The 16,245-nt window shown below is 40.3% G+C and overlaps 1 protein-coding gene across 1 annotated transcript in view; it reads right to left on the bottom strand.

The window, feature by feature from the left end:
• Positions 1 to 3,189: 3,189 nt before the first annotated feature.
• F5 (coagulation factor V) overlaps positions 3,190 to 16,245 on the bottom strand; it is a 65,376-nt gene continuing 52,320 nt past the window's right edge. The window contains exons 18-25 of the mRNA XM_027417161.2: positions 14,399 to 14,515; positions 13,203 to 13,274; positions 12,114 to 12,217; positions 11,534 to 11,689; positions 9,137 to 9,281; positions 6,239 to 6,390; positions 5,321 to 5,503; positions 3,190 to 3,484 (exon numbers count right to left, since the gene is read on the bottom strand). Coding sequence (XP_027272962.1) covers positions 3,338 to 3,484; positions 5,321 to 5,503; positions 6,239 to 6,390; positions 9,137 to 9,281; positions 11,534 to 11,689; positions 12,114 to 12,217; positions 13,203 to 13,274; positions 14,399 to 14,515 — 1,076 coding nt within the window. The 3' untranslated portion in view covers positions 3,190 to 3,337. The remainder of the gene's footprint in view (positions 3,485 to 5,320; positions 5,504 to 6,238; positions 6,391 to 9,136; positions 9,282 to 11,533; positions 11,690 to 12,113; positions 12,218 to 13,202; positions 13,275 to 14,398; positions 14,516 to 16,245) is intronic.

The following is a 16,245-nucleotide window of genomic DNA, read 5'->3' on the forward strand; positions in this document are numbered from 1 at the left end:
ATTCTTCTGAAGTAGCAGTTAGTCACACATTTACTGAGGATTTTCATATTTGTGATGCACTCAACAATTCTTCTCCAACTTTCAATTAGAGTGACTAATAATGTCTAGGATTTTAATTGTTGGTTTCTCTTTGGAAATCATAATTTCTCTGTGACTCACTTCTCTCCATAGCAATCAGTTATGAGATAACAAACAGTGTGTTGTGTTATGTTAGAGGAGGACAGACCAGGTACGGAAGCTGTAATTTCAGCTAAACCACTTCAAAGGGAGGGACAAAAGGTGGAACTGTATTTTACTTCAAAGTCACTTATAGCCCTAACATTTTGCTGGTACTTAAACTCAAGTTTTTCAGATTAACATCTACCTGCATAAGGGTGTGGCTTACTCACATTATAACCTCCATTTTATGTTGTTTGAGTTTATCTCTGAAGCTAGCAAGTAAGAGTTTTGAGCAATTTACTTTTCCTTTGGAGTCTTATCTCATAGACAAGCTAACAAGGCTAAGTGTTTCACTACATTGTCATTTATATATCCCCTTCTTATGGTACCGCATAGTATTTATTACCCCAATTATACGTCAGTAGATTTCAGATCAAGAGAAACCCTAGCCCGGTGTGGTGGCACAAGCCTTTAATTCCAGCAAGGCAGGTGGATCTCTGTGAGTTCAAGGGCAGCCTTGTCTAGAGAGTTCCAAACCAGCCAGGGCTACATATTAAGACCCTGGAGAGAGAGAAGGGGGGTGGGTCAGACCATCTAATTCTATATTAGAGATACACAGGACTAACTTTATAACGTATGGGGCTTATTAAAAATATAAATGTTAGACTTTTTTATCTTAAAATTAAAGGTGTCAAGGGGATGACAGCTGAGCAGCTACCTCAGTCCAGACCTTGAACATAGTGCCTTTTGCAATTGAATCAATAGCGAATCCACCAGGCCAGAGTTGGAAAAAGAGATTTTTTTTTTTAAAAAAAAAACTGCAGATTCTCAGCTGCTGTTAACAAAATGAAAATCTTAGAGAAATTTGGGGAGGATTGTAGCACGAATCATGAAACAACAGTCACAACAGAAATATAAATACTCCCAGAAAGCCACTATTCTATGGGTGTTGAAAGCTCTCACACATATCTACAGGGATCACTGGAAGATGCAATAGGTAACTGGTAGTTTCTAAAGAAACCCTCGCTGAACAATGCCCTCTGGTATGCACACCCATATGGTTCCTCCTACACCGAATCTTGGTTCACCTATTCTTCACTTGCTTCACCCAATAGAATGTGGCAGAGGTGAGGCTATGACTCTGCTCTGAGCCTAGACTTTAAGAAGAATGAGGGTCTCTTCTTCCTAGCGTTTGAGCATTTGCCTAGAACACCCTAACCATCATATAAAAAAGCCCAACTACTCACTGGGAACATTGAGTGGAAGACCACATGATGGGGGTGTCTTCTGTACAAATGTTTTTCTTATCGGTTGATGAATAAAACACTCTTGATCAATAGGGAAGCAAGATAGGCGGGACTAGGAGAGAAGGAGGATTCTGGGAAAGGTAGGCAGAGGGGACAGAGTCACCATGTAGGCTGCTGGAGGAGTAACACCATGCTAGGCATTACTGGGTAAGCCACAGCCTTGTGGCAATGCATAGATTGATAGAAATTTGTTAGTAATTAAGACAGAGCTAGCTAATAAGAAGCCCTAGCTAATGGCCAACAGTATTATAACTAATATAGCATCCGTGTGCTTCTTTGGGTCAAGGTGACTGTGGAACTGGGTGGGCAATTTCGTAACAACCACATACAGAATCCAAGTATTGGAGACTGGAGCTGAGACACATCAAAAGAGAGAAAGGATCACCCCGTCCACTGCTCCAATTTCTGCACTCATGTAAATCCCCGTAGGAATCCAGTTGAGAGGCCGTGATTTTACTGTCCAACAGAGCCCAGTGAACCCACAGCACCATGAAAGAGAATAAATTAGATGTTTTGCCATTAATATTTTGATCTAGACAAATTGTATTTGTGGTGCACAATGTAGATCTAGCTTATCTATTACCTCATGTATATTTTGCACAATTCTTGCTTACGCTTTGGAATGGTTTATTTCACAAAACCCGATAGTTTTCACTATCTGAATGACTGTCCTATCCGTATGGACTGCCCATCCCATGTGACTTTATGGATACTAAAAGGCTCCACTGACAGGCAAGCAGTGCAGCACCACCAGATTTCAAGTTTTCAGAGAAAAACATGTTAACAGAAGCTGCCGAGCCAGGGGAGGCAAGAAAGAAGGCACAGAAAGAACTCTTAACCCACTTGCCAATTTGGCCCCAAGCAGCTCTAACAGGAACCTCTTCATTTGTGCCAACAGCCTCTGTGTTCTTCTTTACAGGTAAGTGCCTTCCCTGAGGTGAACCCAAGTTTTGAAACAGTGTGTTACACAGTGCCAGCTTTTCCAACAAGCCAATACACATGACTAGTTCTCCCAAGGTTATTTGGGTTTTATTTGATGTCGGATGGCTGGTACCTTTGGATGTCAATAGACGTAACCTGTTCCAAACAAGGCCAAGACAGATTTACAAGTCTGCCTAGAATGTGAGAAACAGGCTCAATGGTTTCTTTGCTCATAGAGAATCGGGAGACTCATGTTGACATAGAAAGATGGGCCTATAAAATCTTTTATTTCCTGTTAGTACTTGTACGTGGGATCGGGGACACACATGTGCCACAGCTGCATGGGGGAGATCAAAGGACAGCTGTTCAAAATCAGTTCTCTCCTTGCACTGTGGGTTTCTGGACTTGAACTCAGGCCATCAGGTTTTGGCAAGCCAGCCCAACACAGGGCATTTTAAGTTCTCACTTCATTATCAAAAAAACCTAAACTGTCTTAGTCTCTATTGTTCACTAACTATAGTTTGTTTTTAAAAGGAAAATATAGGAATAAAAGTTTTCTAGGTCTATGAACAGTTTCTGAAAGTATTATCTCTTTTATTAATATCTACAAGATTTGAAAGAGCTACAGTGAACCATATTATTCCATTATATAACTATTACATTATATAACATCTTTAATCAGAGTAAAAGGCAGTCATAGTCCCACTGGTACTTAATATTTTCCCATCTATATTCAAATTAGTGAAGAAATAATAGCTGCCATCTCAATAGCAGAGATGAATTAACATTGTAAAAGCTTCTCATATAAACTTTATTCTCTATTAGAAAAAAATAGCAGAAAATTTGTTAACATTTAAAATAACCATAACATATTGCTTACTCTAAATGGTTTAGGCTTTAAGAAGTTTCTTCAGTTTTTATTCTTTCTTTTCCTTTGTTTTGTTTCAATTCTAGTAAATGTCACAGCCAAAGAGTTCCAGGCGAAGTGCAATACTTTGGTTCCAGGTTTTAGGAATGATACGGATAAATCTGGAAATGATGGGTGGGTTAAAAAAGTTCTTCACATGTCCTTTGGTATTACTGTTTCCTTCAAAGACCTGAAAGGAAAACATGATAGAATTGTCAACGTTTGCATCATGGACATTCATGTTTCGTCTTTATTTTTTTAAATCCTCTTATAATAGAGTCAGTCATCAATTTTTTTTATCATTATCAGTAAATTACTAAATCACAAGCCAGATCAATGTCCCCTTAAAGATGCTCATGTAAGCCAGGCGTTTGGTGATGCACACCTTTAATCCCAGCACTCGTGAAGCAGGAAGATCTCTGTGAGTTTGAGGCCAGCCTGGTCTACAGAGAGAGTGCCAGGACAACCTCCAAAGCAATATAGAGAAACACTGTCTTGAAAAAAACAAAACAAAACAAAAACAACAACAGAAAGATGCTCATTTCTTAATGATGTGTATCAAATTAGGAAAAATAAATAAACCTGACATGAGTATTTGTAAACTTCTTTAGCTTCTTTGTCACCATGTGACCTTGAAAAAGTCATTGCATTCCTTTGCACTCCATTACCTCATCAGCAGGGTGAGAATAATAAAAACTGCTTCAAACAAGTTGTATGAATTTTAAAATGTGTGTAAATACATGGCAAGTGTCTAGTGAGGGTCATGTAGTGGATGTCAATAAACAACTTGTTATTGATATGACTCTGAGATTTTTATTTTAATTTCTCTTTTTTTGTGTGTGCAATTCTTCTCAACTATTTTTTTCCATTTTCACCCTCAGGAAGTACCCTGAGATCTACACACACACACACACACACACACACACACACACACACACACCAGCAACAAGCCATCAATTCTTTGTGATAGCTTGGGTGAGGACAGTGTTCTATAACAAGATAAAACACACTGCCAGGGATTTAAAAAGTGAGAAAGGGGAACAAATTTATTCAGTGCTGAGCATTTAATTATAATGCAGTAAACCTAAGTTCCCCTCCCTGGGTTGTTTTGTAAGGATTCAGGCATTATGCTAGCCTGCCCTCTGACACCTGGAAGAATGCACACAGGCAGTACTCTGGTCAGCCCAGGGTTCCATGGCTGCTACTCCACTGTCACTACATGGTCTGCACACAGGTACAAAGGACCCTTGAAAAAGAAAAAAAACCCTGCCCACTCCTGCCCTCTTTCCCGCTGTTCCTCTGAAGAGGCAGACAGGACTCCCCCCCTTCTCTGTCTCTCTTTCTTTTCCCCTCCCTCTCTTTCTCTTCTCTCACCTTCTCCCTTCCATTTCTCCATTCCCTTCCCTTTCTAATAAAATTCTCTCTTAAGCTCTGTCTCCTGGCATGTTTGTCCCTTGCCTGCCATGGAATCTGCCAAGGTCCCCCATGCGCTTTATTCCTAACAGTTTTCCTACTAGTTTTAGCTCAGTTCCCATTCCTGGAACACTAGGCATATTTTCTTGGCTTTGCTTCTGGCAGCATTGTTTAACCACCTGGTAATAGGTAGAGGGACTTAGGATTGTAATGGAGTAGTTAATTTCACCACAAGTGTAGTCTTCCCAAATGTTTAACAGCAGCATGACACGCAAAGGCTTGTGGTCTTGGGCATCTGATTTGCTACAAGCACTGACTCTACCTGCAGCAATGTTTTTATCATTTAGCAGAAGGTTTTCTGGACAGGTTCACCATTCTCAGAGGTAATGAAAGCCACACTGCATCCCCTGGCATTTTGCCACCCCCCTCCTCCGCCCATTTCACAGGTGGCTAAGACAGAAAAGTGACACAAATGGTCCCCCTGCTAAGACCTGTAGAATGGGGATTGTGAAGACTGGGGGGTGGTGGTGGTGGTACATAATCAGCCTTGTCAAATGAGGATGCTTCTCTTAGTTTTCCAACAGTACCACTTTGCCAACATGGCATCCCGTACCTTGTCCACCATGGAGGATTTCTGCCTGTACGGTTTCCATTCCACGCCCTGGTCACTGTACTGGATGCTGTAGCTCTTCACAAACATTTCCGAAGACAGAGACTTACAGCCCTGTGTTACAATGGCAGTGATCTTCTTGATTCTGAGCAGATCAACTTGTAACCACTGTTTGTTGTTATTTGCCTATGAAAATGGTTAAAGCAAAATGTGAAATGAGGAAGATGTTAAGCCTTTCTTTTTGTTAAGATCAGGATGTTTAGAAATGCACTAAAGCCTCTCCATTTCCTCCCTTAGGAGTCACTGTCTGGTAGAAGACTTCCCTGTGATCTCTTATTTATTGTTATGGACCATGATGGGGGAATAGAGAAATAGACTATGTTTGACAGTGCTGAAGGAGAATGATTAAGAACAAAGTATGATGACACATGCGCATGAAAATGCCACAATAAAGCCTATTACTTTGTATACCAATTAAAAAAATTAATTTCTACTTATGTATTCCATACCGTATACAATAACTGTATGCTTTATAAGGTCCCTTGCTGTTCTAGGGTGAGAGCTTATTTAGTTGTTCCCCCCACACTGCATTCATAGCAATGCAAGGTACACAGTGATTAACAAATAGCTGTTGGATGAATACATAGTTGAATTCTACTTGAAACAAAAAGAATTCATTTCCAAATTATCTGAAAGTCTAAATTTACTCTCTTGCTCTTTGCAAACTATTGTCCCTTCCTGTTTTTAGTCAAAGCCTGACCAAGAACTTTAGTGAAGACTTTGCTGGGAGCCATGGTTAGAGATGCAGCTGTTTGATTCTGCAAGTCATCCTAGACTCTCGGCTGCCCCCAAGTCCCCTGTGGTTGTGGTCATTTTTGTTTCTGGGCGGCAAGAGAACACCATTTATATGGTTGCTGTCACCTTGGCTTGCCAGGCATTCACACGGCCCTGGGCATTCAGGCGGGCACGGGAGGGGTCCCAGTAGTCTCCCCACCATGACTTTTTAAATGAAGATGCAGTGATTTGCTTGTTTTCTATCCTTCCATCTTCCAGGCCCAGTGGCATGGAACATCCTGTCAAGCGGAAAGTAATGTGATTAATTACACAGAGCTAATAGTCGCTGCATTGCATTTTGCAACAGAGGAGGCGAGAAATACCACTCCCAGGGAACAGCAAAACAATCGAAACAAAGAACATTTGTTCAATTCAAGTGCAAATTGTGCTCTGGTGCTACAAATATACTGTTCAATGCTCATATTCAGCCTATTTGACAGAAGAACATAGAGTACAGCAAGATACAGTAACTTGCCCAACGCAAGACAGTCAGAAGAACAGGAAACTGAATTTAATGCCAGTATATCACCAAATACTATATCCTAAGTATGGATACTCCCTTCTTCAGACAGTCATGCAATTGTCAGTCTTTGTTTTGAGGTAGATGGTAGTTCTGAAAAATCCATGTACCATCACATGCTGCATAATGACATTTTAGTTAATAACAGAGCACACAAATAATAGTGGTCCCATTAGACTATGGAGCTGATGTCTTGTGACATCATAGTTGTCATAAATAACATATAACCTGTGTGTGTGTGTGTGTGTGTGTGTGTGTGTGATGGTGCCCATATAAATCATTCTATTGTGTTGATACATGTGTATTTGTATAGTACATAAAATTATTCAGCCGGAAAGTGGCACATGCCTTTAATTCCAGCCCTCGGGAGGCAGAGGCAGGCAGATCTCTGTGAGTTGAAGGCCAGTCTGATCTACAGGATTGACTCCAAAGCTACACAGAGAAGCCCTGTCTTGAGAAACAAAAAACAAAAAAGAAATATGTACAGTTAATAATAAACCACAATGTAACTGTTTTGTGTATTTACTCAACTTTCTAATTATTTTTGAGTATGCCCTTTCTACTTGTAAAAGAGTAGCTTACTGTGAAACTGTGTCATTCATGTTATGCTTATTCATAGTTTTTCTTGACTGCATCAAGAGACCACATTGAGTGACTGGCCTGTACTGCCTAGGTTTGTGTAAACACAATTTATTTTGTTTGCATGATAACAAAATAGCCTAGAGATGCATTTTCAAAGAACTGATCCCTACAGTTCAGCAATGCATAGCTGTACATAAAAAACAAAAAAACAAACAAACCAAAACCAGTTTCTTCTAACAGAAGCTGACTAGAAGATGAAGTGGAGCTTTGGTAGTCACCGTTAATGTTTTCCTTTTCAAAAATTTGAATACATGCACTTTCTGGAATTTTGCCAAGGTACAATTTGAGCATTCTAGGCAACAAAGCTGACCTGTTGATGTAGGAAACACAGCTAGTTAGCCAGGGTAGCTGACTACTTATCTTAGTGCTACTTTGATTTTATTTTTTTTGAAAACCATGGACTTCTGTTTTTGAAGCTATAGCTTGCTTTTTCTATGTGAAAAAAAAATCCTAAAAGGAACCTGTACTGCTCACTATGTAAGTTCCAAAAACTGGAGGAAAAAAGCAATGCTTATTATGTAGAAAATGAATGTTTTCAATAAATTAAAGAATTGAACTTCACATTGTAGGTTAGCTAGACTACATGATTGAACAAAGCTACCATTTACACTATAATTATGGAAACAAAACTCCAATGACTTATAGTTTTCTTTCATGGAGTAATCCTTCCTACACAAAATTTTGCGTGGGCACTTTTATACACTACCAGTATTTAGATACTGGCAAATGTCCATATCCATATCTCTCACAAATGTCAAGTGCAGCATTATCTGCTTGGGTAAGAATCTGGTTTCAAAATTCAGGTACTTTCTTCACAGTGAGTCAGGGCTCCCTCCCCTACCTCAGGGAAAGATGATGTAGCTTACAAGATCATGACACAGCATGCAACTATAAGTCTCTTCACCTACTCAGTTTTTTAACAGTCATCTGAGGCCTGGGTCAGTCAAGTCCTGGGCCAATTGCTTTAGTCTTTTACCTCAGAATGCCTGGACGATGATAGTATTTTCTATATATGCCTGAAAGTCAAAAATACTGGATAGCTGTGCTTCAAAAATCAGAGAACAAGCTGGGCAGTGGTGGTGTTCACCTTTGATCCCAACATTCAGAAGGCAGAGGCAGGTGGATCTCTGAGTTCAAGGCCAACCTGGTCTATAGAGTGAAGTTCCAGGACATCCAAGGCTACACAGAGAAACCCTGTCTCAACGCCCCCCCCAAAAAAAACCCAGAAAAACCAAAATAAACCAAAATCAGAGAACAGTCAGTAGACCATTATTATTATGACTGCTTCTTATGACTCAGATTTGGTTAGATCACAAGCCAAATTTCATCCCCTGAAAAAACAACGAAGTTTGGAAAGACTTGAGTACTTATACAGGGTCCAAAACAGAATACAGAGCACACTCGTGGTTCCAGAAACAGGAAACCAGGTTCAGATTAAAAAACACTCACCCAACTCCAAAAATAGGCCAGTGATGTGGCTCCTTCATTAAAATCTGAGTGGCCTAGGGGGCTTTGAAAGAGTCAGGTAGCTCTCACTGAAAATGGGCTGATCGTGACAGTTCCAACCAAGACCATTTCCTTATAGGGCCGTGATGACGCCATGGTAGTGCTCACATCATGTAGACATCCTTTAGTGATACCATGCCTACCTCCTAACTATGGGAACCAGGCTCCGTCTCTGTTTAGACCATCCAGAGAACATCCTGGATTGGGGCTTGTGTTTTGCAAAGATTTTTCTGGAGCCTAAGTCACTGAAGGTATCTAAGAATTCTAGTCTTGAGTCTTGGAGTGGCTGTGAGAAGGTGATGCTTCCAGTCCCTTACCGTTCACTTCACAGCCTTGAAGCTCTAGGCGAAGGGCAGGTCTATTGTAGGACTTTATTGGATGTATCCTGATGTATCTAGCCACAATTGGTGGGTCAAACTGATTCTCTTTTATTGTAGAGGCATCTGAATTGCCAGCAAAATCCTAGAGGGAAAGAGGAAAGCATTGATAACCATTCTCTATAAGCTGATTGGATTTATAGCAAACCCATCTAACAGGTTTTGTAAGGTTCTTTCATGGGAACTGAATCAATTCAATTTGGTATGAAAAACTGATGTGTGGATACTTCTCCTTCAGGGAACTGGTGCCATGCACTTTCTTCTATTCCCTTTGTTATGTAGATCCAGAAACCCTGGACTATACACAAAAGATGCCAATGAAGATGGGAAGAAGGTATGAAGAAAGCAGAGCAGCCAGCTAAGCCTTTCAGAGAAAGGGAATAGCATGGTCCTGGGGCCCCAGGCTTTCCGTTTACTTCACATGTCTCAGGCTTAGAGATGAAGACAGCAACAATCACACTAGATAACTGTTGATACTAGCCAACTATCGTAGAAAAACAAACAAAACCTAGATACAACCCAAGCACTGGAGTAACAGTTGTAATGAAGGATTAGACTTTTAGGTTTGTAGCACTGAAGAGGGACTGGAACCATCCTAGGGTATTAGAGAAGGCCAAAGTAGGAGCCCAGGACACTGTCTCTGCAGATCTTAGGCAGGATCGCTCAGCAGTGTCAGGAGAAGCCAGTGTGGAACTCTGCTCCTACCTAGCAGCCAGGAGAAATAATGCCTCCTAAGGTGCCCAGTGACAGCTTGGACTCTGACCACCTACTTGGAAGTCACCAGGCTGTGCCCCACCTCCCTTTCACTGACTCGAATGCCCAGCTAAAATGGAAGCCAAGAGGAGACTTTGCACACTTAAACAATAGGAGGAAATCAATAAAAAAGCTGGTGCTTGGAGAAGACTAAAAACAAACCCCAGCAGGCCTGACCCAAAAGTAAAAGAAGTGAGAGATTATGATCTCACAAATGAAGTAGGCAATGTTGCTACAGCCCCTGCAGATGTCGGGAGGACATCCAAGGACAACCAAAACGACAGATTCTACACATGTGACCCACAATTTAGAGGAAAGGGGCCAGTTCATATTTTAAGAGCTTCGAAAAGTATCACAACTCGACGGGCAGTGGCGGTGCACACCTTTAATCCCAGCTCTTGGGAGGCAGAGGCAGGCAGATCTCAGTGAGTTTGAGGCCAGCCTGGTCCACAGAGCTACTTCCAGTACAGCCAGAGCTGTTATACAGAGAAACATTGTCTCAAAAAGCCAAAAAAAAAAGTATCACAACTCAACTCACCTCCAGTTTTATGAACTGTTATAAAATAGACAGTTCAAATAACCTTCAAACTACTAATGAAAGAAAGTGAATTTAAAAAATTTAAACTTCCCACAGAGAGATTTTAAGGTCCAGGTGGGTTTGTGGGTGGTTTAGGACAAATGAGTGAATTAATATGAATTTTAGAAATCTCAACCTTAGCATTGAAGGGAAAGGAATGTGCCTTGATTTACTTTTCAAGTCTTCTATCACTGTGCTATTGAAGTTAGAAACAGGGCAAAACAGTCAAACGACACATAAATATGGATGTGAAAATCCCTAAGGTATGATGTCGACTGTTATCTGTGTTTCCTCTCCCACTACTGACTTATAAGCACCATAATTTAAGATTTTCATCTAAACTACATTACAAATGTGTCACTGTTAGAACTAGCTGAGGGAGCAAAGGAAAAAGTAGCCTATGGTAAATGGTTTCCATAGAATATCAATAGAAACAGATTGAAGATGGTTGGTTTAATGGCAGTGGACAGTCTCTCTGATTTTAAATGTTTTCCTTTGGGGAGGAGGCTGGGGACAAGGGGATAATCTAGGAATCTTGGCTGGGCTCGTGGAGGACCAGGAAGGAGGACATCAGTCTTCAGGCAGCCTGAGAATCACACTGCCTCAGAGAACCACTGCAAAATCATAATCACCATAAATTAAGGTATGTTAGATAAAGGACAAAATAAAATATGATAGTGAAATCAAAACTCTTTGAGGGCCGTTTCTAGATAGGCTCTGTGTTGATCAAGGGCGGACACTGTTTTACACCACCTGATAGTACTTTGTAGGGGTGCTTGCTTAAATGAGTTTTTCCTCTCAGGTTTTGTGGAGATCTGAAGTTTTAGTAGCTCCATGTATCCTTTTAATTTGTAATATACAGACTTATCATCTATTGCCATTTTTACTTACCAGGACCCTTAGAAAACCATTCACATTTCAAAGGCCCTGAAATTTAATTGTGAAGGATACTGCTAAGGAAACCCCAGGGTAAGTCTTAAGATTTAGTGAGAAACAGGTGCACAAACCATCGTGTTCTTTGTGCTGTTCCCTCTGAAGATCTGCCAGTTGGTTTGGTCAGAGCTGTAGGCCACATTGAATTCCGTGATAAAGCAAGACTTTAGGTAGTGTTTAGCACCTTGGGTTTGTATGCCTGTGACTACAACTTCCTTCTGCATGTCCACCTGCAATACAGCCAAGTCAATAAACAGAACCATCCTTGTTGGTGAGTCACACCTTGTCATAACTCATGCTATAATCAGCTTTCTTTAGCACTAGACAATGCCCAAGCTCTTAGCGAACTCATAAAATGGCCAGGTACGATCCACAGTCGAGCAAAGCACATCTGGACTTGAGTGTCAGTTGAGGCACTGGCTATAGGTGTGTTTTACCTTGGGAAGGCAGTTGATACCTTTGTCTGGGTTTTTCTTTCTTAGATTGAAAAATCACTGGAGCTACCTCCCAGGGTTGATATGAGGAAGCAAAGTGCTGAGAATGGTAACTACCACCACTTACTGCTGTTTTCTTTAACACCATTGTAAGAAACTACTAACCCACTGCCATTTTTGCCATAATAGCAGTCATTATTATCAGGGTAGTAAGACATACCTGGATCCAAGATTGAAAGGCAAAGTCTAATGCAGATTTTTCTATACTCCAAGCATTATACGAGCCACCATTGTTTAACCGTGCTAATTTGGGCTCCCAATAATCTAAATTCAAAAAAAGAAAAAATGAATTGTGAATTTATTTATTTTTTTGAGAGAAGGTCTTATAATATGACCCAAGCTCACAGTCTCTCTGCCTCATGTACTACCATGTCTAGCTTGAAGTTTGCTTTTTTTTTTTTAATAGAAAATCACCAATTTCTTAAGTAAGTTTAGTCCAGCAGAGAAGCAGATCCTTGGGGGATCTGTGCTATAGTTAGGAGACCAGGCAGGTGGCATGGGCATTGGCTGCCAAACCAGCCCTCAGTGATGAAACCTTGGCTTCAGGCCGTGTTTAGTCAGCTGTAAAGCATCATCCACCCTTTCTTGCACACAGGTCCATGTTTGTGTTTTCTCATTCATGTTGATATGGCTACCACTAAATGTGCCTACTGAACAGGAAGATTTGGGAGGAATCCATGGGAGGAGCCTCATTATGCTCTTGATGGTGGCCTCTAGATCCCAGGAATGTATCCGAGGCAGAATGAATACGTTTAAGAGATGTTCCAATCATAACATTTCTTGACTAGATGAATGGTAGCATAAGCACTGGGACCTTCTTTGCTGGATGCTAAAACCCTGTGAATCTGGCTGGAGGTTATATGTGTATAAGACAATCTAGGCAAGATAAATGGGGTTTGGAAAATGATCACATGGTCATTAGATTAAGCTGTTTACTTTCATGCCAAATCCTTGCAGAGCTATGGGCTACTTAGGTAGAGATATCAGCAATGCTGAGTTCTTGGTGTTTCCTAGAGAAGACCCTCTGGGGAGTGGAAATGATAAGTGTATTAATATGATTTCTAGTGCCTGCTGTATTTCTTACACTACCAGAGGAGAGCCACAGACAGAGCTGTTTCCTTAGAACTGAGGCAGATGGTAGCCTAGAGAGAGGAACTGGCCCATGGTCAGGTTCCCATGTATAGCTTCATGAGCTACATACTGCACAATGCAGGCATCGCCAGTCACAGGCTATGACATTACTACTTACTCAAATGTCCCGAAGCCTTGATCTGTGAATCAGATATGACACCAGTGCTCAGTCCCATTGGCATCTTACACCCTATGAAAAACAAAAACAAAAATCAGTCAGTTTTTGCTTAGAAATATATAATAAGTAAAACCTCCATGGCCAGAGACTGTTTTCACTTATCTTTCATGACAGTGACATTAATAGACATGATCAGAAAGTGATAAGAACTCAGCAATACTGGTGCTTATTAAAATAGTGACTACCACAGGAGAAAATAAATGGAGTCTTAAAAAACATTTTTAAATTGATTTCTGTCTGGGTGGATTTTAAAACAAAGTAATGACATTAAGTACTGTTTTTCCTAAGACTGCACTCTTGGCTACTGGCCTGGAGATTACAAATTTATTTATATCTTGCTCAAGGGAGGAAATACCGGTTAGTGGGTACCTGGATATGAACACACTGTTTGGTAGTCAACAGATGATTGACAAGACTTAATAATGAATGGATGGATAAACTTCCCATTATTACAGAATCCTGGTTTCTCTTTCTGCTTTACTCTAGGAACTTGAAGATTTTCTTACGTATATTTCCCATGGGTTAAAAATCCTGAGGAAGCACACTTCCTTTTTTTCCCCCTTTGTCTGTTTTTAAAATTTAATTTAGAAACAATCTTATTTTACATATCAATCCCAGTTCCCTCTCCATCGCATCCTCCCGTACCCACCACCAAACCCCCTCCCACCCTCCATCCACTCCCCTGGAAAGGTGAGGCCTTCCTTGGGGGAATCATCAAAGTCTGTCATATCATTTGGGGGAGGGCCCTCCCCCATGTATCTAGACTGAGAGAGTAACCATCCATGGGGAATGGGCTCCCAAAGTCCATTTATGCACCAGGGATAAATACTGGTTCTAATGTCAGAGGTCTCATAGACTGCCCAGGCCTCCTAACTGACACCAACATTCAGAAGGCTTGGTTCGGTCCAATGGGAAGCACACTTTCTATTGGTTTCCCCAGTCATGAAATACTTGATCCATCTGTTAGGGTTTTACAGATAAATTGTTAAGTTTTTAATGACCAGAAAAAAAAGGTCATTGTGTCATTGTCACAACAGAATGATGAGAATCAGACATTTGTAAGAATCATATATTTGGAAATTGGAAATTCCTATTATCAGATACCCCCTCACCAGTAAATGTCACATGGGTGATACCTTTGTCTATGATGAGAAAGGGCGTTTGCATGCCTGCTATCTGGTTTTCTCCAACCTCTGTGTCCAGGAGCCACCAGCCAGGCTTTGATGCCTTCATTTCAAGAGTTTTAAATGAACCTAAAATAGAGAGTGAAAGAGAAAATTACAAACTTAATGACTATTAAATCAATATTGTGGTGGAGCTCTTCTCTGAGAATCTTAAAGTCACAAGAAGCTGCAGGGGAGAATTTGAGAGTGATTCTTTTCTCTTGAGGCCATTACAGATAAAAGTGAATCTGACAACAGCTATAACACCAGCATCCACAAATTAACAAAACCAAGGGTGTGGACATACTCAGTCAAGAGAATGTTTGCTTAAAATTCACAAAGCTCTGTGTTACCAAGAACCTTATAAACTGGGCACCCCAGTATATGCCTCTAGTCAAAGGACTCAGAAGGAGAAGGCAGAAGGGCCAGGAGTTCAAGCCATCTATCACTTCATGGGGATACATGGACTTTATTTTGAGCAAACAAACCATGGAGCAAATACAAATCAAGAAAGAAACTGCTAAAAATAGATCACCCTATATTAAAAAAAACAACAACAAACTTATCAGCCCTCCTTAAAAAGGAATTTTCATTTATCTAAACACACCATTACAAATTAGCCTATATACAATTCAAAAACACATTTCAAGTTTCAAAATGACCTAGAATGAGTTGTCACCCAACTTTAGAGTTATAGAATATGTTTTCTTTTTACTTTTTAATATGTAAGGAATAAAAATATCCTTGCCTTATGGTTTCAAATCCTCTTGAAGTGTACATACTTAGATAAAACATATATAAATTATTTCAGAAAAAATGGAAAAAGTTTCTAAAACTTCTGTTTATTTGTACTGACACTTAATGTCCACTGTCTTCCATTTGATCTTATACTTAAATTCTATTAACTATAACTTATAACCATGTCCCAGACTGTGGGTAAAAATTAACAGCTGATGGCTGTCCATCTCAAACACAGTGAATCAGATCTCACATGTTCCTTTCTGAAATGTCATTTTTGTTTGAAGATTTATGTGGGTTGCTCAACCTTAGCTTCTCAGGTCACTCACTTTGCAATGAATCACTCACTTGCTAACACTTGGTGAAAAGATGGGGTGAATTCGGCCTGGTTCATCCTGTCTCTGAAGTTCAACAAAAGTTTTATTTTTTTCCTGATCTCTTAGGGAATGGCTCTTGAGAACCAAACAAGAAGCCATCTCTCCCTGTATTTAGTAAAATAGACCCACTGGACCTCTGTGTCCATATAAGAGACCAATTCACACAATGACTTCCACTCCCCAACTCCTGTGAAGGGATTGCTTCATTCATTAGTTCCTCAGACAGTATGTATTGGAGGGCAGCTACTTGCAAGAGATGCAGAATCCTGGGTCTCCTCTCCATGATCTATAGGTTTTTAAAGTCTCAGAGAGGAAAGTCTCAATAGATGTGCGTCTTAACTAGAGTATTGGGTTCTTCAGTGGTATCTCACCCTCATCACCCCATTCACTAGCAGATTTCCCTACAAACAACTCAGTGACACAACAAAAATCTTTCCTGATGATTTCTGTTTGTTTAGATCTATATTAATTACCAAGTTTTCACATGAAAAGCTCTAAATACCCGTTAGCTTTTACAATCATTAAAAGGCTTGCTCTCCACAGCCATGAATCTGTTCAAGATTATGACTCCCAGAATCGCTTACCCAGAAAGGTTAGGGTGAAGGTTTCAGAAGTAGAATTCAAGAATCCAGAAGAGCCAGTTTAAGGTCCTAATCAACCTCCCAGCAGCAATATTTCTTTCTTTGTGCCTTGGTGACTTATTTG

This window comes from Cricetulus griseus, chromosome 5 (genome assembly GCF_003668045.3).
Source record: "Cricetulus griseus strain 17A/GY chromosome 5, alternate assembly CriGri-PICRH-1.0, whole genome shotgun sequence".
Classification (NCBI taxonomy): domain Eukaryota; kingdom Metazoa; phylum Chordata; class Mammalia; order Rodentia; family Cricetidae; genus Cricetulus; species Cricetulus griseus.